General features: G+C 36.0%; 2 protein-coding genes across 3 annotated transcripts; both read right to left on the reverse strand.

The window, feature by feature from the left end:
* plekho1a (pleckstrin homology domain containing, family O member 1a) lies at positions 1 to 13061 on the reverse strand. Of its 2 annotated transcripts, none has more exons than XM_058753911.1 (6): positions 12739 to 13061; positions 11560 to 11706; positions 4830 to 4970; positions 4345 to 4449; positions 2994 to 3095; positions 1 to 1559 (listed from the first exon to the last, which is right to left on the reverse strand). In XM_058753911.1, exons 1-6 carry the CDS (start codon positions 12754 to 12756, stop codon positions 447 to 449), a joined length of 1626 nt encoding a protein of 541 aa, XP_058609894.1. In that variant the 5' UTR covers positions 12757 to 13061; the 3' UTR covers positions 1 to 446. The 2 variants fall into 2 exon arrangements, with proteins under 2 accessions (XP_058609894.1, XP_058609893.1); XM_058753910.1 differs by having other exon boundaries at positions 12730 to 13061.
* Positions 13062 to 13665: 604 nt separating this feature from the next.
* On the reverse strand, positions 13666 to 24522 carry vps45 (vacuolar protein sorting 45 homolog). The gene is made up of 15 exons (XM_058754571.1): positions 24240 to 24522; positions 23821 to 23955; positions 23638 to 23698; positions 23428 to 23507; positions 23151 to 23219; positions 22382 to 22519; positions 22129 to 22239; positions 21644 to 21778; positions 21301 to 21414; positions 20983 to 21150; positions 20413 to 20571; positions 20188 to 20295; positions 19982 to 20103; positions 19561 to 19692; positions 13666 to 17297 (listed from the first exon to the last, which is right to left on the reverse strand). Exons 1-15 carry the CDS (start codon positions 24330 to 24332, stop codon positions 17216 to 17218), a joined length of 1707 nt encoding a protein of 568 aa, XP_058610554.1. The 5' UTR covers positions 24333 to 24522; the 3' UTR covers positions 13666 to 17215.
* Positions 24523 to 25041: the final 519 nt, after the last annotated feature.

Below are 25041 nucleotides of genomic sequence, written 5' to 3' on the forward strand. Positions count from 1 at the left end.
TGGGGGAAAATATACAAATATTCTGAAATGCTTATTATAACTGATCCACTTGATACTGGGGAGTATAGATTGGCTAAAATTCATTTGTGTCTAGGACTATTGCTAACCTTTACCTGAAACATTTGTTTCCACACAAAGCTTAACATTCCCATCAGTTTTTTTTCACCTGAGCTGTTTTTGCAAAGAGAGAACCATATACCAGTTTAATCATTACACATTACCAACACCAAAAGAAATAGTACAGCCTTGAAAGAGTCACAAGTAAAAATACAATTGTTCAAAGTGCAAAGACAAAGGGTTGAGGTGTCAGAGGAACAACAGTTAATATATAAACAATAGACTGTGAGATAAAACAGAACATGGAAAGTTCCACCTATTGTTCTCCTTCCTTGCATTCATTGTAAAGGCTCACAAGTCTTGGAAAGCACTACTGACTAGAGATTTGGTCAGGGGCTTTTTTGCTTGCGATTTTGTGAGGGTGTTGTGGGTGTTCCAGTTTTACTGTGCTCTGCCCGCTGCTGTCTGGCTTGTAGCTCCTTTACCTCAGCCAGAACCTCTCTAGCTTCTCGCCAGGAGGAAATGGCCTCTTGTATGAGCCGCTCAGCAGCTGCCCTCCTGCTGTCCCAGTCCAAAGCTTCACTGAGAGGAGAATCAGTACCCTTCATGCTTCTGAAATGGGGCGAATAAGAGATCCGAAAAAAAGCGGGGTCTGTAGACTTCATATGGGGCGAGTTTGAGCCAGTGGACAGAGGCGAGTCTGAACCTTTAATGTGGGTCAGATCGATGCATTTCGTATGGGGTGAACTTGATTCTTTTGAATCGGGTGAGTCGATGCTCTTCGAACGAAGTGCGCTCTTGGAATGAGGGGATTTGGATGACTTAAAACGGGGCGAGTCCTTTGACTTCACATGTGGCGATTCTTTCCCTTTGGAACCAGGTGAATCTTTCACCCTTACTGAGGGTGAGTCTGTGCCTTTGCTGTGGGGTGAGCTATGTGAGCTTGAGCCCTTGGAGTGTGGTGAATCAGAGCCCTTGAGGTGGCGGAGACGGGGGGAGTCAATGCCTTTTAAGTAGGGATAAGATCCCATCCTTCCCCGATGGGGTTCCTGTTCCTGAATTTCCGCTAGCAGCTCTTGAGTCCTCTGCAGCCGCTGGCTGATTAGTTCCTGCAGGTGGCCCGTGGGACTCTGGGCCAGTGTTGCCTGGACTCCATTCTTCTTGTTTGGTTTTCTCTCTCCTCGGGACAGAGCGTCATCCATGGAAGCACATCGGTTACGGCCCTGAGCTAACTTCTTCTCGATTTGAGGTGTGTGAGGCTGATTTTCATGGCTCCAGGAGAACTCGCTCCTGCGTGGCAAGCTGCTGGTTTTCACCTTGCCATCTGAAACGGAGGCCGGTGGCCTGGAAGCATCAGTGCCAGCACGTTGACGACCAGGAGCCAGTTTATCCAGGCTGACCTGATGGTCCTTCAACCACCCGTCCTGATCATCATCCAGCATACCAGCATCCTCCTCATTCACCAAGTCCAGTGTCAGCATTCCATCAGAGGAGGCAGAGGCCTAAAACAAGAAAGCATGAAACACAGTTTTTTTCCATTAAAGAGGCACTCTTATAACAGATTCATTTTAAAAAGGTGTTAAAAATATTAAACCAAATGTATGTACATGTAGGTTTGGGGTCAGTAAGATGTTTTACATGTTTTTTTTTAAGTCAGCAAGGCTGGATTTTATTTGATCAAAAATACAGTAAATGGCAAAGTTGTTAAATAATATTACAATTTAAAAGAACTGTTCTCTGTTGTAATGTATTTTAAAATTAAATTTATTCCTGTGATGCCAAAGCTGATTTCTCAGCAGCCATTCACCAGTCTTCAGTGTCACATGATCCTTCAAAAATCATTGATGATTTGGTGCTTAAGAAACAATTCATATTATTATCGATGTTGAAATCAGTTGTGCTTCGGTGCATTTTTGTCAGGATTCTTTGATGAATAGAAAAATCTGAAGAACAGAATTTATTTGTAAAAGAAATAATTTGTAAAATTATTAAAAAGTCTTTACTGCATCTTTGCTCTTTGCTGAATAAAAGTATTAATTATTTTTTAAACATAGTTACTTACCCCAAGCTTTTGAACAGTGGAATACATTAAAAAAGGATTCTTTGATTAATACAAATTTCAGAGCTGCAATTATTGGAAATATTCATTTCTAAAATAGAAAGTAAGTCTTTACTGTATGTTTTGATCGGATTAATGCATCCTTGCAGAGTAAAGACAACTAATAAAGAAAACTAATTTCTTAAATAAATAAATAAATACATCTTACTGACCCCAAAACTTTTATTTGGGGTCATTAAAAGCATTTTGACAATTTAGATGCAAAACGAAAGATAAATTCAGCTCAATTTCACGGCAATTCGCACATATTTTACGAGGTGGCTAATTCGTACGAATTCGTATGACCTCACTCGTACAAATTCATACGTTTTTTTTGCTAAATCGTACATATTTTACGAGTTGCACAATTCATATGTATTCGTACGAATGACCTATACCCAACCCCACCCCTAAACCTACCCGTCACTGGGTTAGACAAATCGTGCCAAATCGTTCGAGCGAGGTCGTACAAATTCGTACGAATTAGCCACCTCGTAAAATACATACAAATTGGTCGTGAGATAGCGTTGGATAAATTAAATAACAGAATCCCAGTCAAAGAGATACAACTGAAAGGTAAACATTCATAATATGTGTAAAACTTGTTATGTTTTGTTGTTAAATGTATAAAAAATACATTTAAATAGTTTCAGTAAAGTTTTCTGGACTATCTGTTATGCAGTCTAGTTATAAATAGCTGCATATAAGTTTCATCACTACTGTGCCAAACAACCACCTAGTGCCATAAAGTCAGTACATTTCCACTGGCGCACAACAGTATAAACAGACAAACAACAACAGTCATCTGAATCGAAGTCTAAACAAGAATGCCACCCACCACAGCCATGAGATGACCCCGCGTGGGCAAACGGCGCCCAAGTGGTATCTTGGCCCGATCGCGTGTAGGGTGAGCCAGAAGACTCTCCTCCTCAATCATGACCTGCAGAGAAAAACAAAACAAAACAAAACGGGAGCTGAGATCATTTTTATTATATTAACACAGTCTAACACAGCAGCCTTATATGGTTTCTAATTTACACAACACAAAAGGCCTACATGACATCAAGTGTTAATTAGTCTCACTTTCATCTCAGTTTTATCCAGCAGTTGTTGGTGTGAAAATAAATTTGCAGATTTATAAATAAAAGGTGCTATATGCAGATGATGTTAAATTCACATAAGTGGGTTTCTATATGAAATGCAGTGATATTACAAGTGAAAACAAGACTGTGTAAAATCCTTTCCTACATATAAAATTGTTGTTGACAGTTTCTATTAGATCATTTTCATCATTAGAAAAGATCATTAGAAAGCTCATATTAATTATTGTGGCTAGAACAATAAAGAAGATTTTGAAAAGAAGTCTATTATGCTCAAGGCTGCATTTGAAAAAAATACAATAAAAAAATAATACTGTGAAATATTATTATACTTAAAAAAAAAAAAAAAAAACTATTTTAATATATTTTAAAATGTAATTTATTCCTGTGATGCAAAGCTGAATTTTCAGCAGCCATTACTCCAGTTTTCAGTGTCAAACGATCCATGAGAAATCACTCTAATATGCTAATTTGGTGCTCAAGAATAATTTCTTCTTATTATCAAGGTTAAAAATCATTATTTGATAAATAGAAAGTTCAAAAGGACAGCATTTATTTGAAATAGATTATTTTTTTTGTAAAAACGTAAAAGTCTTTACTGTAAGTCTTGATCAGTTTAATACATCCTTGCTGATGTATTATATATATATATATACAGTATATATAATGTATTGTATCAATTACATATATTTTAATATAAAAATATTTCACACAATCATGTGTATATTAACAATATATAATATAATAATATATAATTAAATGTAATAATATTGATGGTTTAACAGTGCTTAGCCGAAATGTTTTTCATGGGTATGTCAAAAAAAGGTAGTAAATATTTTCCACATTTATTGCTTTTGTAAAATAATTACATTTCCAGTATCCTAAAAGTTCAAAACACAAATAATGACAGGAAGATCTAACAGGAAGTGGAAGAGGGTTAGCACTAGAATATAAAAGAGAAAGAAATATATACAGAAAGAGACAGACTAACGAGAGGAAAGAGTGTGGGAAGAGACTGCAGGAGTGGAAAGCTAAAATATAGGTGGGAAGATGGAATAAATAAAGAATATTTGAAATGTCTGTACTCACCTCATCCAGCACACGATTCTTAGCTCTGGTAATAGCATTATTTAAAACATTGATCCACGATTCCTTCTCTTCTGGACTGACGGCCAGAAATACAAGATTGGGACTCTAATGGAGTAAAAAATATATTAAAATGATAAACTATCAAAGATTTAAAAATAAATTATGGTGTTATTTTGAATTTCCAAACATGCGTTTTTAGGGTCTTTGGAAAAAACAAATACAAACAAATTTTCCTTGATCTTTTCACGAAGGAATCAGTTGCTCATTGCAAAATCTTCATGTATTTGAAGTTATGCAGGATATGATCTCTTTTAAAATTTCATCAAAAAGTACTTTGATGTTGACTGACACAGATTCTTCTTCTCGTTTTTACCGTGCAATAAATTAAGAAACAGGTTAAAATCAGACCTCACAAAAGTAAAAGAGGCACAAATTGAATTGTACCCTATTTTTTTAACCATAACATCACAATGCTTTGTTCTTACCTTGTTTCCAGGGTGTTGGCAGCGGAGCAGAGTAAATTTACTGTGGTTCTTCTTGCTATGGCTCTTGGCCTTTCGCAGTTCCTCCGAGCGCTCGTACTTTGCCAGGTCAAACACTTCATGAGTCTTCCCATCATTCTTCATCTGGACACAAGAACAGCAGCATCAGCACACAGGCCATCACCAGGCCTGAAGCTAGAAACAATTGCTATCATTAATTGAAATTATCAGCAGTGCTTTCCCAGGCCAACTGTGCAGACAACAGTGAATCATGGTGGGACATATTGATTTTAGCTCCAAGGACAGCAATAATTAATGTTCAACAGAACACTGCTGTGAGATCATTAAAGGCTCAATCCATGCTGACAGAACACTAAATCACAAATCACAATAACCATTTATTTTTCATAAACTAATAAAACATCTGTACCCTTATTTAAAGGGATAGTTCACTCAAAAATTATAATTGCGTCATGGTTCTCTCGTGAACACGTGTTGAAGACTGATACAGAAGCTTTGTTGAATAAAGTCTTTATTTTTGTTTTCTTTGCAACAAAAAGGTCTCATAGCTTCGACTGATGCCACATGGACTATTTTAATGATGTCCTTACTACATTTCTGGGCTTTGAAAGTGGTAGTCCAATTACAGTCTATGCAGAGTCAGAAAGCTCTCGGATTTCATCAAAAATATCTTCATTTGCATTCCGAAGATGAACGAAGGTCTTATGGGTTTGGAACGACATGAAGGTGAGTAATTAATGACTTTGGGTGAACTATCCCTTTAAGGTTATATGAACAATACATAGAACAAGTACAGCTAAATATATTTTGTATATTAAATTGGTAATATGTTTCTGTGGACAACAATAACAACAACAAAGCAATAGAAAGCATGTTTAACTGTTCAATTCTAAAGTTAATTACTTGTCTATGGATGGAAACCAGTTTCTATCTCAGAGTAAAAAAAAGATACTTTATTTGACTTTATTGGCTTCAAAATTGCTCATTTATTTCATACAACTGCAACTATACCTCACAACTTTATTGCTCATAACTGCTCATTTTTTTATGTCTTTAGGCCGCATTAATTTGTTAAACAAATACAGTAATATTGTGTAATATTATTACGATTTTAAATAACTGTTTTCTATGTAAACATATTTTAAAATGTAATTTATTAATGGATAGAAATGTAAAAAAGAACAGCATTTACTTGAAATTGAAATTATAAACATTATAAATGTTTTTGCTGTCATGTTTGATGTGTCCTTACTACATAAAAGTATTAATTTCTTTTGGAAAAATCTCACTGACCAGAACTTCTGAATGTGTATCTCAGTGACATTATATCACTCAATGTGAATTTATTATTTGAAAATTATGAGGTGTGAGTACATTATTTTTCTGATGATGCTTACACAATGAAACCTCAAGAACAGCACAAACCGCACATAACCAAGCTCAGAATAAATTCTCTCTTCATGCCAAATAGTACAAAAGGAATAGAATTATGTTCTTTTTCATCAGAAATCAAGATAGATGCTCCAAACGGTTTTCAGTTAGTCCAGCTCCTCCTCTAATTATTCAACCAGTGACCCATCTGTGAAAATGCCTCATTTTAAGACAGGTCAGTCCTCATTATAGCTGACTGTGGTGGAAAAGTGGAAAATTTCACTGAACCTGAGGGAGGAAAAACCCACAGTGGGATTTTAAATCCCACAGAGACAGAATGAGGGTCACAAGGGTTTCACAAAAACTCAATGCTAGAGGTATTAATGTGCACTATGTGATGTCAAACGGAGCAAAAAACAATAAACAGAGACATTTTGGGTCAGAGTTCTGCATGGTTACCAAGCATTCACCATAGCAACGGAAAAAACGCAACAAAGGAATCTGGTGTCAGTGAGCTTGAGATTAAAGTACAAAGATCAAAGTGATCCGTGATCATAGAGCAGGCACAAGCAAACCGGCCTGTTCACAACATCTCTAGTTAATATTACTCTGCAATATCATATTCTGCTTTAAATGTGGTCGTGTTTCGAAAACCACCGGTTTTGCAATAAAGAGTGAAATATAGGTAACATCCTCCCTGGCACATATGGCCAAAGGTAATCTGTGTAACCGTATGCCTCCAGATGGCCTCCTGGGGTCACACATTTAAATGTGAGTGAGCGCACACTCTGAGAAAGAGCGTACTAGTGATGCTAATATGGGGCAAAAGACCCCTGGAGGAAAAAAGCCTGGCCTCTCTTCACCACATCAATATTTCACTCCCCCACTGTTGGCACAGCACGTTCCCGGCAGGGGGCCATCCTGATCTCTGGATTAACCACCTCCAAAAATAACCCACTAACCGACCATCTTCATTCTGACGGAGGTAACTCCATCAACAACTAGATGTAAGGACTAAAACGCAGCCTTCGTAAAGAGTACTCCTATGAATATTACATTCTCTTGATGCTTTTTTCCTGATATTCCCAAGGATTTCAGAAGAGATATGGTTTTCGAGGCATTGTGAACTGGTATTTTACTAAGCCATGCAACCATACGACTGTTTTAGGATGTAAGGAGACTACAGTGTAGTAAACATGAAGTGAACACTGCAATTACTTTGCCTAGTTTTACTTCTTCGACCAGGCAGGAATTAAAGGTGGAAATAGATTTGCAGAATCCCCTCGAATCACGTGTTTAGAGTGTTCTGTAATCTGGTCGACTGCATTATTTTGAGGTCAACCAATTTTCCTAAAATAGACATAATTAAAATAAACACCACAAGTAAACCTGAAAGCGTTTGCCCTGCCAAATGGATGTGAGCGAGTGTTCAAATATCAGAATTAACACAGATGATTAGACTGAGTGACACCTTATTTATTTGATATAAAAGAAAGATAAAATCTTATATCAGTCTAATATATGTATATGTATGTGTATATGAGTAAATGATAATATATGAAATATACAAATACACACACACACACACACATAACAAAAACAAATGTGAAACCTCGTGAAACCTCACTTAATTTATTGTTAAAAATGTAAATGATTTTCTGATGTAAAAATATGTTGATAAAAAACATGTTAATGCTATAAATTTTCTGAACTAATGTAATGATAGTATTACTACTTCGGTAACACTTTACAATAAGGTGTTATTTGTTAACATTAGTTAATGTATTAATTAACATGAACGAACAATGAACACTACATTTATTACACTCTTTATTAATCTTTGTTAATGTTAGTTAATATAAATACAGTTGTTCATTGTTTGTTCATGTTAGTTCACAGTGCATTAACTAATGTTAACAAACACAACTTGTGATTTTAATAATGCATTAGTAAATGCTGAAATTAACATTAACTAAGATTAATAAATGCTGTAGAAGCATTGTTCATTCTTAGTTCATGTTAACTAATGTAGTTAACTAATGAACCTTATTGTAAAGTGTTACCACTTCTAATAAAATAATTATTAAAACATTATTTTTTTAAGGAATATTTACCAGAAAATATATTTACCAGAATTTATTTAGCAGAAAAATGTAAATACACAACACAGTATTAAAAAAAATAATAATAATATTAAATTATTTGTAATAAAATATTAAAATTGAATTCAGAAAATTAATGGAAAACACAGAATTTGGTGAAAATAAAACTGAATTTGAGGAAAAAAAATAAAATTTCATCTGGCCTTATTTTTAATTTTTTATTTATTAAATTATTCTTACATTTTTGTTAAACTTTTAATGAATTGCCATTAAATTGTGTAAGTTTCATTAAATTAGTGATCAAGTACTTATTTCAATTAATTAGAATTTAATTTAACGAATAGAATCCAGAAAAATTAAAATGGAAAAAAATGGAATTTGGAAAGAAAACAAAACAAAACGGAATTTGGGAACAACTAAAATGGATTTCATAGGGCTCTACCACAGCACAAAAAAATATCCTCATTGTTGAGCACTGCGGTGTCTTGAATATATGATGTTTTGTGCAATATTGACACATTTACAGATTTCTGTGAATCTACACTGTTTATGGGTAAATCCTGAGTACATGTTTACATATGATCCATTTGCACACGATGCACTGATCAGCCTGAATACAGCGAATAATACCAGACTAGAGTATCAATTATTTACACCAGATATATAGAGAGAGCTTGAAAAGAAGCACTTTGAACACAGTTATAGATGCTCAGCTGTCTACATGTATAAACTTCAAATGATTCACTTGGGAGTCAGGAAGGATCGCAGCCTTTACGACTCATGTTGCATGAGATGAGCTTCACTATGCTATATGAGTGAGATCAATTGAAGAGTTATGTCAAGTGACATCATTCTGGCATGAACAGGTCTACCTTGAGCACTGAAGGAAAGTCAAGTGCAGCGGTGCATAACATTATCAGTACTATAGACAGCCATGGCAAACAATACACACAGCCTGAAGGCAGCGATCACCAGAGGACAGACCTGTAGCGCACATACTCAGACTGATGCAACCTGCTGACATTGTGTTCTGATATTATAAAAATAACCTTGCTTGCCTGACCAGTGCAAGAATTCACAGAGCTGGGAGTAGGAACATAGAATGCTAATAATCTGATCTGTGGCTCCTTTTACAACTTTAATTTCACTGAATAATTGTGGTATCTTGTGAAAATATGTCATGGATGCCAAATCAAAATATTTTAGGAATTCAAGAAGTGATGACAGTGGAGAATGAGAGATTTAAGATTTAACTCAATTGCTATGAGCATAGAATGTATATTAAAAAAAATTAAGAAATAATTCACCCAAAAATGAAAATTTGAAATAATACTCCAAGAATTTGTTTGTTCATTGGAACAGATTTGGAGAAATGTATCATTACATTACTTGCTCACCTATGGATCCTCTGCAGTGAATGGGTGCCGTCAAAATGAGAGTCTAAACAGCTGATAAAAACATCATAATAACCCATAAGTAATCCACACAACTCAGTCCACCACTTAACATCTTGTGAACGAAAACCTCTATGTTTGTAAGAAACAAATTCATCACTAAGTTTTTAATGTTTTGGGTTTAGATGGTTGCTTCCGACTATCCATAAAATTGTTTTCTCATTTTAATTGGTAGAGAAATGTGCACAAATAAGACATTAATTGATGGACTGGAATCATGTGCATTATTGTGATTTTTTTATCAGCTGTTTGGACTCTCATTCTGACGGCACCCATTCACTGGTGAGGATTCATTGGTGAGCAAGCGATGTAAAGCTAAATTTCTCTGTTCCAATGAAAAAACAAACTCATCTACATCTAACAGTTACGTATTTATTTATGTTTTTATTTAGGGGGCTATTACTTTAATTATTCATCAAATTAATTAGTGATGTACTCATATATTAAAATACATTAAAACATCTGAACTTTAATTTTCCCTTAATGCTTAATATTTAAGATCTATAAAACCATAACACTGAACTCAAGGTGCCAACTGCATCAGTGTCAGCAGGACCAGTTTATGTTCGTGTGGTTTGTCTCTGTAAATTCCATGTTTAAATAATTTACCACTATAAATAGAAATCATTCTTCTTCACTGCGACAGCACCTGCATTTTGTGTGTGCACTTGATTCCACATGTAAATCTAATTTTTTTTAAAGTATGGATTTTGCTTTTCTTACATTAATTATTTCCAAGTTCATTTCTAAAAACAGATTAACAAAAGAAATAATGTTATGGTAAGTATGGTGATGATCTTGATTTGAATCTAAACAAACCATCACCCAATAGTATGCATACACTATGTATAAAAACAATTATGACTAAAGATCTTTTTTAGAGTTGCATTAATATTCCTGTTCATGGCAAACTTAAAAAGCTTATCTGTGTCTTATTTGTGCCACTAACAGGCCATAAATTGCAGCAACCCCTCATTTAGATGTTGTATGTGTTTTGTTTACATGGGTTTCTTATGATGGTGTGACACTGGATTCAGAGTCCTGAGCATCCCCAGTGAGCGAGAGAGGTGCAGCTGGGTCTTGAATCTTTTAATGTAAATAACAACGTCATCCAAAAAAACAAAACAAAACAAAAAAAAAACAGCAGCTGTGTGAATGAGGGCAACTGCCTTCTCAACTCTTAAAACCATTTATGTCACTTTAATGAGAAAAACAAGGGCACCGCTGTATAGTTTCCATGATGAAATGCTGTTATGTGATGGCTCTGTGAAACTGATGAAGGCCTACTACAGGCAGTGACAGAAATAAGCTGCTACACTTCCATGAAAATTACAACCATCCCTCTACACATGCTTCAAGTGAGCAAATGATTCAATTGTAAAGATTTGTTGCTCCTATAATGAACCGGAAATTGAATTCAACTGAATATCTGTAAACAACTTCCAGAACCTTCAGGGATCTTTGGTATAGGCACTGACACAAAATCCATGACACAAGCACAGGTTCACATGCTGCTTGTTGTTTCAGGCCACAGCTCAGTTTCAATTTCCAGTGTTTATATAATAGCCTTTAGAAAATTATAGCTTGTCAAAGGGATTACTTTGATGTTGCAAAAGTATGTCTTTTATATCAAGGGCAGGAGGTTTTGGCAAACATTAATTATTAACATTCATAACTCACTACACAATCACTATATAGTAGTTGACATGGTATGCAAATTGTACGTCCTGCATTGCTTTGATTGATCATTTTGAGCATGAAATCATTAAAATCTTAATAACTCACCTCTTTTTCAAAGATGTACAGATGATCTCCTTTAAGCATCACAAAGCGGTTTCGCCATATTTCCCTAAATATTCCTTTACCACTGAACCTGCGGATCCAGCCTACTTTGTCTGGTTGGGATGACGGCTGGTTGGCATCCTGAAGACCCTGAGTGTGTCAAGAATGACCCGGTTAATGTGTCGCGTCTTACATAATAGCATTCGAGTTCAAACAGATCTCTATCGCACTGCACTGTGCAAAGCCATCATAACATTTATTCAGTATCTGTTATTAGTACTTTTCTCTTAACTACTAGTAAGTCTTCCAATAGTGGCTGGCATCTTTTTCACTAGTATTTTAACTAGAAAGTCCCAGTATGTCTCTCTGTCTCTTCAAACAGTTTTCAAGCACTTTTACTAGTTACTAGATCCAGTTTTTCACTAGTCATAGAATTTAAGTGAAAAAATTGCAGTCATATGGTAAGTAAAAAAAAGTAAAAATAAAACAAAAACAACTGTGACTAGTGAAAAATGTTACTTGCAACAACTGGAAAACATATTAGTGTCATATGAATAGGTAATATTATCCAATAAGTACTAGTAAAGCTGTAATAGATTACCTAACTATTGAGCGACTACAACTAAGAAATACACTATTAGTTCCCATTGGTAGGCCTATAAGCAGGATACTTCAAGTAAATTTACAAATATAGGCTAGTCGGTATTGGATTAGTCTACTTACTAATAATGAAAAATACTGGGAACAAAAAAAATAAAAATAAATACTAGTTCGATTAAAGAAATAAATGTTAATATGACCCGATATATTGTATAAAAGTCAGATTTTCACTCTACCGTAGTAAGTTATTAAGAGGAAAAAATTCCCAGAATGATTTACTATGAGTTGCTCAATTAAGGGTGCGGCTAATTGAATATTCTGTTAAATAAAATAAAAGATGAGCCAATTACACGAGTGACTACAGCATATAACGAAGAAGTGCAACGGATACATGGCTATACGGTCTCATTCGGCGATTCATAACAAAGGAGTCATTGTTAAATTAATTTACCCATATTTGAGTACAAATACTTGCGCTGTATTACCTTCAGTCACTGTTCAATTAAACTATTAAATTATGAGCAATCAAAATCAATATTTTCACATCATAGACTCAGTGTATGAAATTCTCACCCTTTTTACCAAATGGCTTTTCTTCATGCTGTTCGCAAAATGTATCTTTCCCGAAGTATATCCCGCGATCTGTCCCGCTTTCTAGAAGAAACAGGGATGTTTTTGTTTATCTTTTGCTGAGAATCTGCCGCGTGCAGGTGCTATAGATGGGATGAGGTGCTGACTCTCAGTGCTGATTGACTGCCAGTCTCTACACTGACGGTTTGCAAACCGCGGGCACAGGCTCTCCATTGGCTTGGGTGAGTCCCTGAGCTGCTGTGCTTCTCACCGAAACGGATTTTCCCGTTTATAGAGCTCGACTGCTCCATCTATTGAACGAGCACAGCTGTCGGTGTGATGTCACGCTGCATATTGAGCTTCAATGGCTTTCTTTTTGCCCCTCATTAGTCTAAACACAGTGCAAACCAGCGTAGAGCAAAGGATATGCTTATTTTCAGTAAAAAAAGAATATAGAATATTCAAGAATATAGGCCTTGTTTGATATGTTTTATAATGTGATATCTAGCAGATATAAAGCTGAATAACTTGCATTGAGGAACAGTGCAGAGGAGAGCGGGTCACATACAAAAGTTGCCCATAGGGCTATACGTTTGGATATTTAGATGTCTCCAAATTTTATCCTGCAAACTGAAATGTCAAAATCATAGATTTGTAATAACTGTTGGATAACAATTGAACACAATGGAACAACACTGGCATATTGAGGCAAAGATATTTTTCATAATTTTTGATGTTTCATGCATCATTTTTCTACATAACTGATTAAGTGTTTAAATTTTGCTTAAATACATAATAAACCAGGTTCTATTGTGACAACCTACCCTCATATACTGTGAAAATATACTACTGGGGCATGTTGTCACAAAGTCAAAGCATCTGTAAAGAAATATATTAATAACTTGAGAGATATTCACTGAAATAAAAGTGTGACAAGTTCTTTATTAAACACTCGTGCGACAGCTTTTTGTTTCAGTAAACCAAAAAAAAAAAAAATGTATGCCAGTTGTGGCAAAGTTAATAATGACAATAAAAAAGAGCGCAGATCTGAATATTACAAATAAACATAATTACAATAAACAAACGTATGATGTAACTCAAGCACATATGGGGGATTTCCTAGGATATTCTCTTACAAGCTCAGAGAAACCTTCACACATTCAGAAGAACAAACTAATTACACTGCTCTAAGCTTCTTCGCCATCTTAAATTGACCACATTATTCTAAAACAGAACAAGAAATGTTTCCCTTGGGTTGACAAAGCGTTCTACATTTGCCTGGGATAGCTTAAGAGATTTCTTTTACCCAAATCTGTAAATAATCTCAAACCTGATTTTTTTGTTCCACGGTATTTATGTGTATTTTGGTAGAATACATCAAGCGTGATATAATCTGGCTGGAAATCTACAGGGCCTTTTACTGACTCATAAGCAACTGTTAACATGTTTTTTTATCCATAAACAGCGAATTGTGTGCTTGATGCAGTAAAGCCATTAAGTCGTTCAGGTCTGCTGGTACTCTGGCTGATGGTGGGGATTAACGGATGTGATTTAGGAGAGAGGAAGGGGAGTTATAGTGGATCAAACTAAACATGTGCAGGGGGTTAAAGCTCTGGAGGTTAAAGTAATGACCTTAAGGTCAGGGCTAAACTCAGTCTACTTGTTACAAATTCATCAGTAAATCATCTGTGAAATGTTATAGCCTGTGAACTGAGGATTTGGTGATAACGAAAACTATAAAAATGTGTTGGTCTGAAGATACTGGATAAACAATTTTTCTTTTTAATTTATTGAAAAGCATGATAAAATATTGTCATGTATTATGTTGTCCGTTTTTTTTTTTCAAGTTATGTACAAAGGCAAAAATAAATTAGTAGGATGTATGAAAAAAGACACTATGATGTAAAAACAAAGGTGTTTTATACAAGGCTTTAATGTTAGCTGATTTAGACTCTTCAAAGATGATGTTTCTCCATTTTTCTTTCAAGAACTGCCATAAAAATTATTAATTATATTAGTTGTTTAAAGACTTTGATAGACATTAATATTTCAGTAATTGTGCACTGTTTGAATTAATAAGCTCTAGCTAATTAATAAGCAGACAACAATTTATCCATGTCTGCACATTTGCAGCATGTCATTGAATTTAGTTGGATATGAATGCGAATAATAATAAAGAATATGGTAGAGGAATTTGTTTTAGAATTTTGCTTAGCATTGAAACAAACTGATTTAAATTTTTGTAGCCTTGTTGGGCACTTTTGATTCAACAGTTTTACATTTTTATTTACACACACACACACTCACACACCACACACACTTGTTTATATGATATACAGTCATGGCCAAAAATATCGGCACCCTTGCAATTCCGTCAGAAAATGCAACACTTCTCTCAGAAAATTGTTCCAATTGCAAAAGTTTTGGTATTCACGTGCTTATTCTTTTTGTTTCCACTGCAACAACACAGAAAAACAGAGAAGAAAAGTCAAACTTGATAAAATTTCACACAGAACTCAAAAATGGACTGGACAAAATTATTGGCACCTTGTCATTTGTATTTAGACACACATGTGGCAAGTAGCAGGTGTGGGCAATATAGTAATCACACTTGCAACCAGTTAAAATGGAGAAAAGTTGACTCAACCTTTGTGTTGTGTGTCACACTGAGCATGGAGAAAAGAAAGAAGTGTAAAGAGTTGTCTGTGGATTTGAGAGAAAAAATTGTGGAAAAACACGAGACAATCTCAAGGCTACAAGTCCATCTCCAGAGATCTTAATGTTCCTGTGTCCACTGTGCGCAATATCATCAAGAGGTTTACAGCCCATGGCACTGTAGCTCCCTGGACGTGGACGGAAGAGCAAAATTAATGAAAAGTTACAAAGGATTGTTTGAATGGTGGATAAAGAACCCTGATTAACTTCCAAACAAATTCAAGCTGATCTGCAGACACAGGGTACAACAGTGTCAGCTCGCACTATCCGTCGCCATCTGAATTAAAAGGGACGCTATGGTAGGAGACCTAGGAGGACACCACTGCTGACACAAAGGCATAAAAAAGCAAGACTGGAGTTTGCCAAAACTTATGTGACAAAACCACAATCCTTCTGGGAGAATGTACTGTGGACAGATGAGACAAAAGTAGAACTTTTTGGTAAAGGACATCATGGCACTGTTTACAGAAAAAGAAATGAGGCCTTCAAAGAAAAGAACACAGTCCCTACAGTCAATCATGGTGGAGGTTCAAAGATGTTTTGGGGTTGCTTTGCTGCTTCTGGCACTGGATGCCTTGACTGTGTGAACGGTATCATGAAATCTGACGATTACCAAAGAATTTTGGGGCGCAACGTAGTGGCCAGTGTCGGAAAGCTGCGTCTCCACCAGAGGTCATGGGTCTTCCAGCAGGACAATGACCCGAAACACACTTCAAAAAGCACTCAGAAATGGTTACAAACAAAGTGCTGAAGAGTTCTGAAATGGCCAGTAATGAGTCCAGATCTGAATCCCATAGAACATCTGTGGAGAGATCTCAAAACAGCAGTTGGGTGAAGGCATCCTTCAAATCTGAATGACCTGGAGAAATTTTCAAAAGAAGAGAGGTCCAAAATTCCAGTAGAGAGGTGTAAGAAACTCATTCATGGTTACAGGAAGCGACTGATTTCATTTATTTTTTTCCAAAGGGGGTGCTACCAAATATTAAGTTAAGGGTGCCAATAATTTTGTCCAGTGCATTTTTTGGGTTCTGTGTGGAATTGTATCAGATTTGACTTTTCTTCTCTGTTTTTTTTGTTATATTTGCAACTGCAACAATTTTCTGAGAGAAGGGTTGCATTTTCTGACAGAAGTGCCGATATTTTTTACCACGAATGTATATACATTTTCTTTTTTTACTGAAACATACTGTAGTCATTTGTTCAAAAACTATCAAATGCAGCAACACCGAGCAAATAAATAAAAATGCTGTCATTGTGAACACTTTCGGGGCATCTGAAACATTATTTACACATGATCATAAAAGTTATGCACATTTACAGTGTTTCGCACATCATTATCAACATGTATGCTTACATATATTTTTTGATAACACTTTACAATACATTTCAAATCATTTACATTAGTTAGGTCTCATGAACAAACAATGAACAGTAATATTACAGTACTCATTAATCTTGGTTAATGTTTTCTAAATATGCAAATATCCACATATATTGATAGATTTTTAACAATTTAAGTTTTTAAATTATATTATTTATAATTAACATTAACCTAGATTAATAAATGCTGGTCAAATTGTTATTCATTGTCCATTAATGTTAACAAATTGAAGCTTATTGTGCAGTGTTACCATTTTCTTACCTAAAACTATCAGAAACATTATAAAGGAATGTCAGGAGAGAGAAAAAGAAGAACAATGTGCTCAGCTCAGCGTTCAGAGGACAGACAGTGCTGGGAGTGTAAGCACACATTAATATGAGTGATGATAACAGCTCAGCGTCGGCTCAGGTGACGGCCTCCGCCTAGTGTTCTGTCACCACCTGAACCTACTGAAAGCATCACTTCCTCCAGAAAGCTGTAACAAAGAAAGGGAACATATTCGGGTTAAAATGCTTGAGTACAGTCAGCACAGCATAGTCAGGTATACACAACCTACTGTGGGTTAACAGAATACATCAACACAACATCATGAATAGTTACATATTACCTTTACAGGAAAAGTTACAAATAGAAAACAAAATGCTCATCCACATATACATTAAAATTACATATTTTGTTTCAGGAAATTTATAAAGAGTCAAGCGGATTAACTGTATACTTAATCTATATTGTTAAAAGCGCTATATAAATAAAAGTGACTTGACTTTTATCCACTAAATGAGCTCATTTCAAATTGAATGCCTTCTACAGGTCTCAAAAAAGTTGGCACAGGGGCAACAAAGGGCTGAAAAAGCAAGAAATTTTGAAAATATTCAGCTGGGAGAGCATCTAGCAACTAATTAAGTTAATTGACTTCAGGTCTGTAACATGATTAGCTATAAAAGGGATGTCTTGGAGAGGCAGAATCTCTCAGAAGTAAAGATAGGCAGAGGCTCTCCAATCTGTGAAAGAGTGCATAAAAAAAAAATTGTGGAATACTTTAAAAACAATGTTCCTCAACGTCAAATTGCAAAGGCTTTGCAAATCTCATCATCTTCAGTGCATAACATCATCAAAAGATTCAGAGAAACTGGAGAAATCTCTGTGCGTAAGGGACAAGGCCGAAGATCTTTGTTGGATGCCCGTGGTCTTTGGGCCCTCAGACGACACTGCATCACTCATCGGCATAATTCTGTCATTGACATTACTAAATGGGCCCAGGAATACTTCCAGAAACCACTGTCGGTAAACACAATCCGCCGTGCCATCTGCAGATCATGCAAAAAGGAAGCCATTTGTGAACATGGTCCAGAAGCACCGTCGTGTCCTGTGGGCCAAGGCTCATTTAAAATGGACTGTTTCAAAGTGGAAAAGTGTTCTATGGTCAGACGAGTCCAAATTTGACATTCTTGTTGGAAATCACGGACTCTGTGTCCTCCGGGCTGAAGAGAAGGGAGACCTTCCAGCGTGTTATCAGCGTTCAGTTCAAAAGCCAGCATCTCTGATGGTATGGGGGTGCATAAGTGCATACGGTATGGGCAGCTTACATGTTTTGGAAGCACTATGAATGCTGAAAGGTATATAAAGGTTTTATAGCAACATATGCTCCCCTCCAGATGATGTGTATTTCAGCAGGACAATGCAAAACCACATACTGCAGCTATTACAACAGCATGGCTTCGTAGTAGATAGAGTCTGGATGTTGAATTGGCCTGCCTGCAGTCCAGATCTTTCACCTATAGAGAGCATTTGGCGCATCATTAAACAAAAAAATACGTCAAAGACGACCACAAACTCTTCAGCAGCTGGAAACCTATATCAGGCAAGAATGGGACCAAATTCCAACACCAAAACTCCAGAAATTCATAACCTCAATGCCCAAATGTCTTCAAACTGTTTTGAAAAGAAGAGGAGATGCTACACCATGATAAACATGCCCCCGTCCCAACTATTTTGAGACCTGTAGCAGGCATCAAATTTGAAATGAGCACATTTTGTGCATAAAATTTTAAAATTTCTCAGTTTAAATAGTTATGTTATCTATGTTCTATTGTGAATAAAATATTGGCTCATGTGATTTGAAATTCTTTTAGTTTTCATTTTATTCAAATAAAAAAAAAAAATCTCAACACTTCCGGAATTCGGGTTGTAAATTAGGTGGAAATAAATTGAAGCTTTATGAATAAATCTAGCTTAAACTAAATTTATTTGGTTGAAAATATTGAGATTCAAACAGAGTTCATAATCACACACGTATATATTGCATAAATCTCTTTACTGTCACTTTTGATCAATTTAATGCATCCTCGTTAACAAAAACATTAATTTCTTTCAACAAAAAAAAAATCAAAATCTTGCTGACCCCAAACTTTTGAGTAGTGTGTACATAAAATATATATTAAATAAGTAATGCAATATCCAATAAAATTAAAATCTCTGAGTGAGACCACTAATAAACAGGAATCCATATTCTAGAGTATCAGTGAAACCTCCTCCAGAATAAGAATGAATGATTCATTTAAGTCATACAAGTACCACAATTGTATGTTTTTTACATAATGCCATTCTAGGGCTGATGTAACTCTGTAACCGGGATCCTTCTTAAATAAGGCATAAAGGCTTGTGTGCCAGAGGGCAAATGGATAAAGGTGAGATGGTGAAAAGAGACGACCACGTTGAGAGCATTTTAAGAGACTGACCTCTTAGTGTTGTGAATGGCTGTGCCCCCGAGTACAATCCGTACCCCCGGCATTGTGCGGTTCAGGTTGTAAACAGTCAATGCCTCCTCGTAAGTGGCCCCACCAATTATAAAAACAATAATGTCTTGAGGTCTGTAGGGTCGAGACAGAGTGTGAAGAAGTACATTTACATAGCTGCAGTCCATGTTTTTCAATGCAAGAAAAAAAGTTTCTGTATTGTAGATTAAACAGACAATTCAAAACTAATTTAACTGGTAGGATGTTTGAAAACAGCCATTCCATTATTATAGAAATTATACACTTCACCTTTAAAGCAACATTAAAATGCTCACATTAAACATCTATAAGTGTAGCCATATCATTAATGCATGAGTGTGCATGCCTATTTACTTGAGATTGTCTATTTATGTATCCATGTCACCTGTCTCTCAGAGAACTTGGCCCGAGGTAGGGGAACTGGCTGTCCTTCAAACGACCCTTGATCAGCTGATCCAGCGTGTCATGTAGTAGTGGCTGATGCTGTGTGTACATATTCTCAACTCCCTATTCAAACACAAACAAGTTCTGAGTATGTGACTATGCCAATATGACATGTTAAGAAAACACATTGGCAAACAGATGATCTACCTTAAGTCCTTTGAAAAACTGTTTGGTAATGGCCACAGCATCTGTGGGAGTGATGAGGTCACTTCCTCTGACTCGTTTGCCACCATATTCCACCACGGTTTGTACCATCTGCAGCACAGATGTAGGCAACGTTGAGCTCACTTTAATTTTTAGTACTAAAATGGCTTTGCTTCAGATTCATCTGGATCTGTCATCGTGCTACAAGATAGATCTGATGGCTCTCACCTTGCGGTGTCTTTCTGACACCCCTTTGCGGTTGAGCTCCTCCATAAGGCTGGGCAGAATACTGCTGCTGTGTTTCTCATAGCGAAGTGCATACAGCATCACCAGCCGCACAGCATCAATTTCAGAAACCCGAGGGTTCTGCAACAGCCGCCTCACGTTCTGCAGAAAGAGGAACGAGTATGTGTTTAACAACGATGCGGTAAGATCCCGTCTTAACATATTTCAGGAAATCACAAGGAACATTGTGGACAGACATTCACTACCGTTCAAAAGCTTGGGTTTGGTAAGATTTCTTAAAAGGTTTTGAAAAAATCTTATATTTATTTGATAAAAAACACAATATTATGAAATATTATTACAATTAAAAATAACTTTTCTTTTTAAAATATATTTCCAAATTATTTTAAATTATAAATTAAATGATTAAAAGTAATTAAAAAACTTAATGATTGCAAAACTGAATTTTCCGCAGCCATTACTCCAGTCACATGATCCTTCAGAAATCATTCTAATATGCTGATCTACTGCTCAAGAAACGTTACATATTATTATCAGTGTCTGCACTCTGACCTGTTGTGCACTGGAGTGGTCATTCTGGCAGGCCAGCTCCTGCTCCACCTCTGACACCTCCATCAGCTGTCTTTCACTGACCAGACGAGACAGCTCCCCAACCACGGTTACGTGTTTTGAGACAGTGCCTGACATTTTCTTAAACTGTGGGTAATTATCCACAAATGCCTACAAAAGGGCCAGAAAATGGTGATTAAATGCAGAACAGGTTAATGCAATAATAAAAGTTCTGGATCAGGGTCTTCATGGTTCACTCCTCATCTGAGATGTGTTACAATGAACAATATTAAACTGGCATTAAAGAAGTGGTCCACCCACCTTCATGTCAGTTATGGACTCTAATTTTTGTTTGTCCTTGGGCTTTTTCTTCTGGAAATCCTCCATCAGGTTCTTAATGTTCGTTCCAATCTCACCAAAATTCAGGTACAAGTTCTTGTTAACAGAAAGAAAGAAAAAACAACGTGGAGTTTCTTTGTTTTAAATTTTTCGAAACCTTTTTAGACCTCATTGTGATATTTATACAGTACATTACATGAGCTTACATTGACTTAAATAAGGGCATTTCTTTGGAAATAAAATCTAATTAGTACATAATTGCAAGATGTATTACTCTTTAATGGAATCTACCAAGCAAAGATATTTTGAACGATAAGCTACTCACATTTGCATAAAACTCATCATTTTCTGCAGACAAGACCACCTCCCGTAGGTCCTTACTGATTCCAGGCACTCTTGACAGATCTATGCGGTTGTTATTGAGGCCCAGTAGCTCATGAACCATGGCCTGATATGTCCACTAGAGGATGCAAACGCATGCACATTGTAGAATTTGCTGCAATATCAGCACACTAAATCATTATGTAACATTTATTTTGCTGCAGTAAGACAACCGTTTCAGCAAAAGCAAGCAGAACACACTGTCTCCTGTAAATCTCACAGTAGAGAAAAAGAATAAAAACATGCTATTAATGTCCAACACTAATGTTTAACACTAAAACATACTGTTTTAACAGTTTTCTAATATAATCAAGAATAAAACCATGGCCTCCATCTCCCTCCGGTGGTCAGGTCTAAAATTCTGCATGCAGATCTTGTTCTGTAATATCAGACTCGCATGTAACATTACTAAGAGACATTGCTTCTTGCCTGATTAAGAAGGGGAGTAATAGCATCATCACTTCTGTCTAAAATCAGGAGAAGAGGAGGCACTTCTGTTTTTCGGAAGTCAAACAGTTCATATTCCTTAGTAATGATTTGCTGTGGAAAACACAAACAGATCCTACGTTCATACATTTTTATCTGTTATTATTTTTATCAAAAAATGACATCTATAGATTATATCAAATTACTAATAATGAACATTACAGATCTGTGATATAATTACAAAATAAAGCCTTACTTTGACACTCTCTGCCAGCCTTTTGGACATGTCAGAAGAGAGCTGGTAGCGGATCATGGGGCATTTCTTCAGGGACAGCAACACTGATGTCAAACCCTGAGTGACACGAGGCAGTACACTGGGCTCCCAACTGCGACCCTATAAACATGCACAGAAAAATTTAAAGTGAGCCTAAAACAGAAAAAAAATAATAAAAACAATAAAGTGTGTCAGATACCTGTAAAATAAAGAAAACAATTCCAAGCAGCATTATCAGTTTATAAGATCTTGTGATTTCAGATAAATGATCACCAGTTTTCTGTTCAGTATCATAACATACCTTTAATACATAACAACAAAATACATATATAAGCAACTACCTAAAGTTTTGTGTGGTTTTGTGTTTTTTTGTTCGACATTGGAGCCCCAAAGTATGTGAGAAAAATTCACTGAATAAATAAATAGCTGTACACCTGCATTTGCTGCTGCCATAAAGCAACTGAAAAGCAATTTTCACAGGATTTTGCACCTGCACACCAGGCTCACACTCTCTAAGGACAGAGGTTTAAAGGGGGGAGCATGGGAAAGAAACAGCAGACATTCTTATTAGAAGTCAGTGTGCCACCAGACTTTGAAATTGGAATTTGAATGACTTGGAAACTGATATTTCAAGTTGCTTTAATGATTCATACACAGGTTAAACCACACAAAGCAACAAAATGCAAGCTCTAAGTTTTCTATAAAAAGTTAAGGCTCCTCAGATCTGACAAAAGCCTACATTTTCTCTTACCCTGGATACTCCTTGAAGGTTGAGGGAGAAGAGATGAGGGTTCACAGCAATGAAATCTCCATAGAACTCCTAGAAAAACAAAATCTAATTGGCTGACAAGAAATTACATTTATAAAGTTTGACAACATGATTTTTAATTTGTTCCTTTTTTAAGGATGGATGGATTGCCAGATCGATAGATAAACAGACAGAAGTACTCCAGAGATGTAGATAAGAAGAATTATGAATTATTTTGAATAAATATTTATATATTAATTATGAAAATTGCTTCACCCACCTGCACTTCTGCAACTACTTCCTGTTCATCTGCCTCAGCCAAAGTCTTTATTTCACTCTTACTGATCACGTTACTGAAATCTGCACAAAATAAGTCCATTAATTGGTCAAATGTGCATCTTCTGACCATCCTTATTAACACATATGCAAACTCATATGAATGTCAGGTAAACTGATGCAGTGTGTCTTCTGATATATGACTGGCACTCACAGATGAAGTAAACACTATACTTGGGCCGGCGAAGCTCTTGAATCAGGTGCTCTACATTCTCCTGAAACCAGAGACGTTCATGTATGAATAAATAATTTCAATAATCTTGAATTTCAATAATCAGTCTAAATCTATATATTCTATAACAAATTTAAAAAAAAAGATAAAACTGATACAGCTCACCTTGGTTGGCCGAAGAAAGCAGATTGCCTTAAGGTGCTTCATGTTGTCTCGGTTTTGTGAGTCAATGCGCTCAAAAAGGTAGACTTCTCTCTGCAGGATCTCAGACTGTGTGTAGACCACACTTACGATACCGGTCTGTTAACAAGCAAAGGAAAAGAGAACAAGAAAGTAATGTTTTGATCATTGTTTGTTACAGGTGGCAGCTCAGGTAGACTGCTGACTAGAAGTTTTAAAGCAGCCATACATCATAAACAAATGAGTTAAATTGAGTTGCATGATTTGGAAACATGGCATGTAACAGGTCAGCAAAAACCATACACTGCACACAATACTAAACTATCAGTGGCTTAAGCACATCAGCGTTTTCTTAACTTTAAAAGCATATAACGTTAACTGTCCTCTAATTTGAATTCACTTACCGTCTCCTTGTCCATCAGCAGCACCTTCATCCCGGGTCCGCTGCTCTCTATCATTTTGGAAATGTACTGCTTGACAGCAAGAGTCACGTTCATTTTGTCGTTGTATTTATGTTCTGATTGTCAGTGAGAACGGGTCAAATGTTCAGTTCGTTTCAAAGTTGTTTAACGACCGATAAAGGGCTCTTTTCATCAGTAAACTCTGGCACACAAAACACTGTTGACAATGGGAGACAACTCACTGCGCTTCCTACTACTTCCGGTGTTCGCAAGCGTTCGGTCCGCGTCTGATTTGGGGACTGTTGTAGTTCGGTTGATCTGCCGGTCTTGCTGGTTCAATTAACTAGTTCAACTGATCTGGTAACAGCTCGTAAAGCATACAAATATCCCATCGTTCAAGGCTGCTACGTAAAACGGGGAAATAAAACGCCATGTTGGTGAGGGCGAGGGAGGGTTTCTCGTTTTAGAGGAGCTTAATCTGAAGTTAAACACCAGCTTCTATTGTTTATTTATTCGTTTATGTGTTTTATAGCGTGGTTACTTGAAGTTACAATTTTATCAAACTTTTATTGATGATCAAAAGAAAAACAATTTAATTACCAGCTTAATGCTGGTCATTTGTTAATAATTTTATTATTATAATAACAATTTTATATTTAACAGATTATAAGGAAAGAAATGGATAAAGGGAAGTTAATTGGGATGGTGCTGTTAGATTTGCAAAAAGCTTTTGATATAGTCGATCTAGTATTCTGCTTTTAAAAAGTTAAAGCAATATGTGCATATGGCCTGTAAATGGATCAAG

Source organism: Onychostoma macrolepis, chromosome 19 (assembly GCF_012432095.1).
Source record: "Onychostoma macrolepis isolate SWU-2019 chromosome 19, ASM1243209v1, whole genome shotgun sequence".
NCBI classification, from domain to species: Eukaryota; Metazoa; Chordata; class Actinopteri; order Cypriniformes; family Cyprinidae; genus Onychostoma; species Onychostoma macrolepis.

Excerpts from the sequence above, each read along its gene's own strand:
- plekho1a (XM_058753910.1), bottom strand. The coding sequence starts at position 12,756 with ATGAAGAAAAGCCATTTGGTAAAAAGG. Across the intron at positions 3,096-4,344 it reads AGAATCGTGTGCTGGATGAG|GTCATGATTGAGGAGGAGAG; the intron begins GTGAGTACAGAC and ends TTTTCTCTGCAG. Across the intron at positions 1,560-2,993 it reads GGGGTCATCTCATGGCTGTG|GCCTCTGCCTCCTCTGATGG; the intron begins GTGGGTGGCATT and ends TTCTTGTTTTAG.
- vps45 (XM_058754571.1), bottom strand. The coding sequence starts at position 24,332 with ATGAACGTGACTCTTGCTGTCAAGCAGTACATTTCCAAAATGATAGAG. Across the intron at positions 23,508-23,637 it reads GTATAGTGTTTACTTCATCT|ATTTCAGTAACGTGATCAGT; the intron begins GTGAGTGCCAGT and ends TATTTTGTGCAG. Across the intron at positions 20,296-20,412 it reads TGTCAGAAAGACACCGCAAG|ATGGTACAAACCGTGGTGGA; the intron begins GTGAGAGCCATC and ends TCTGTGCTGCAG.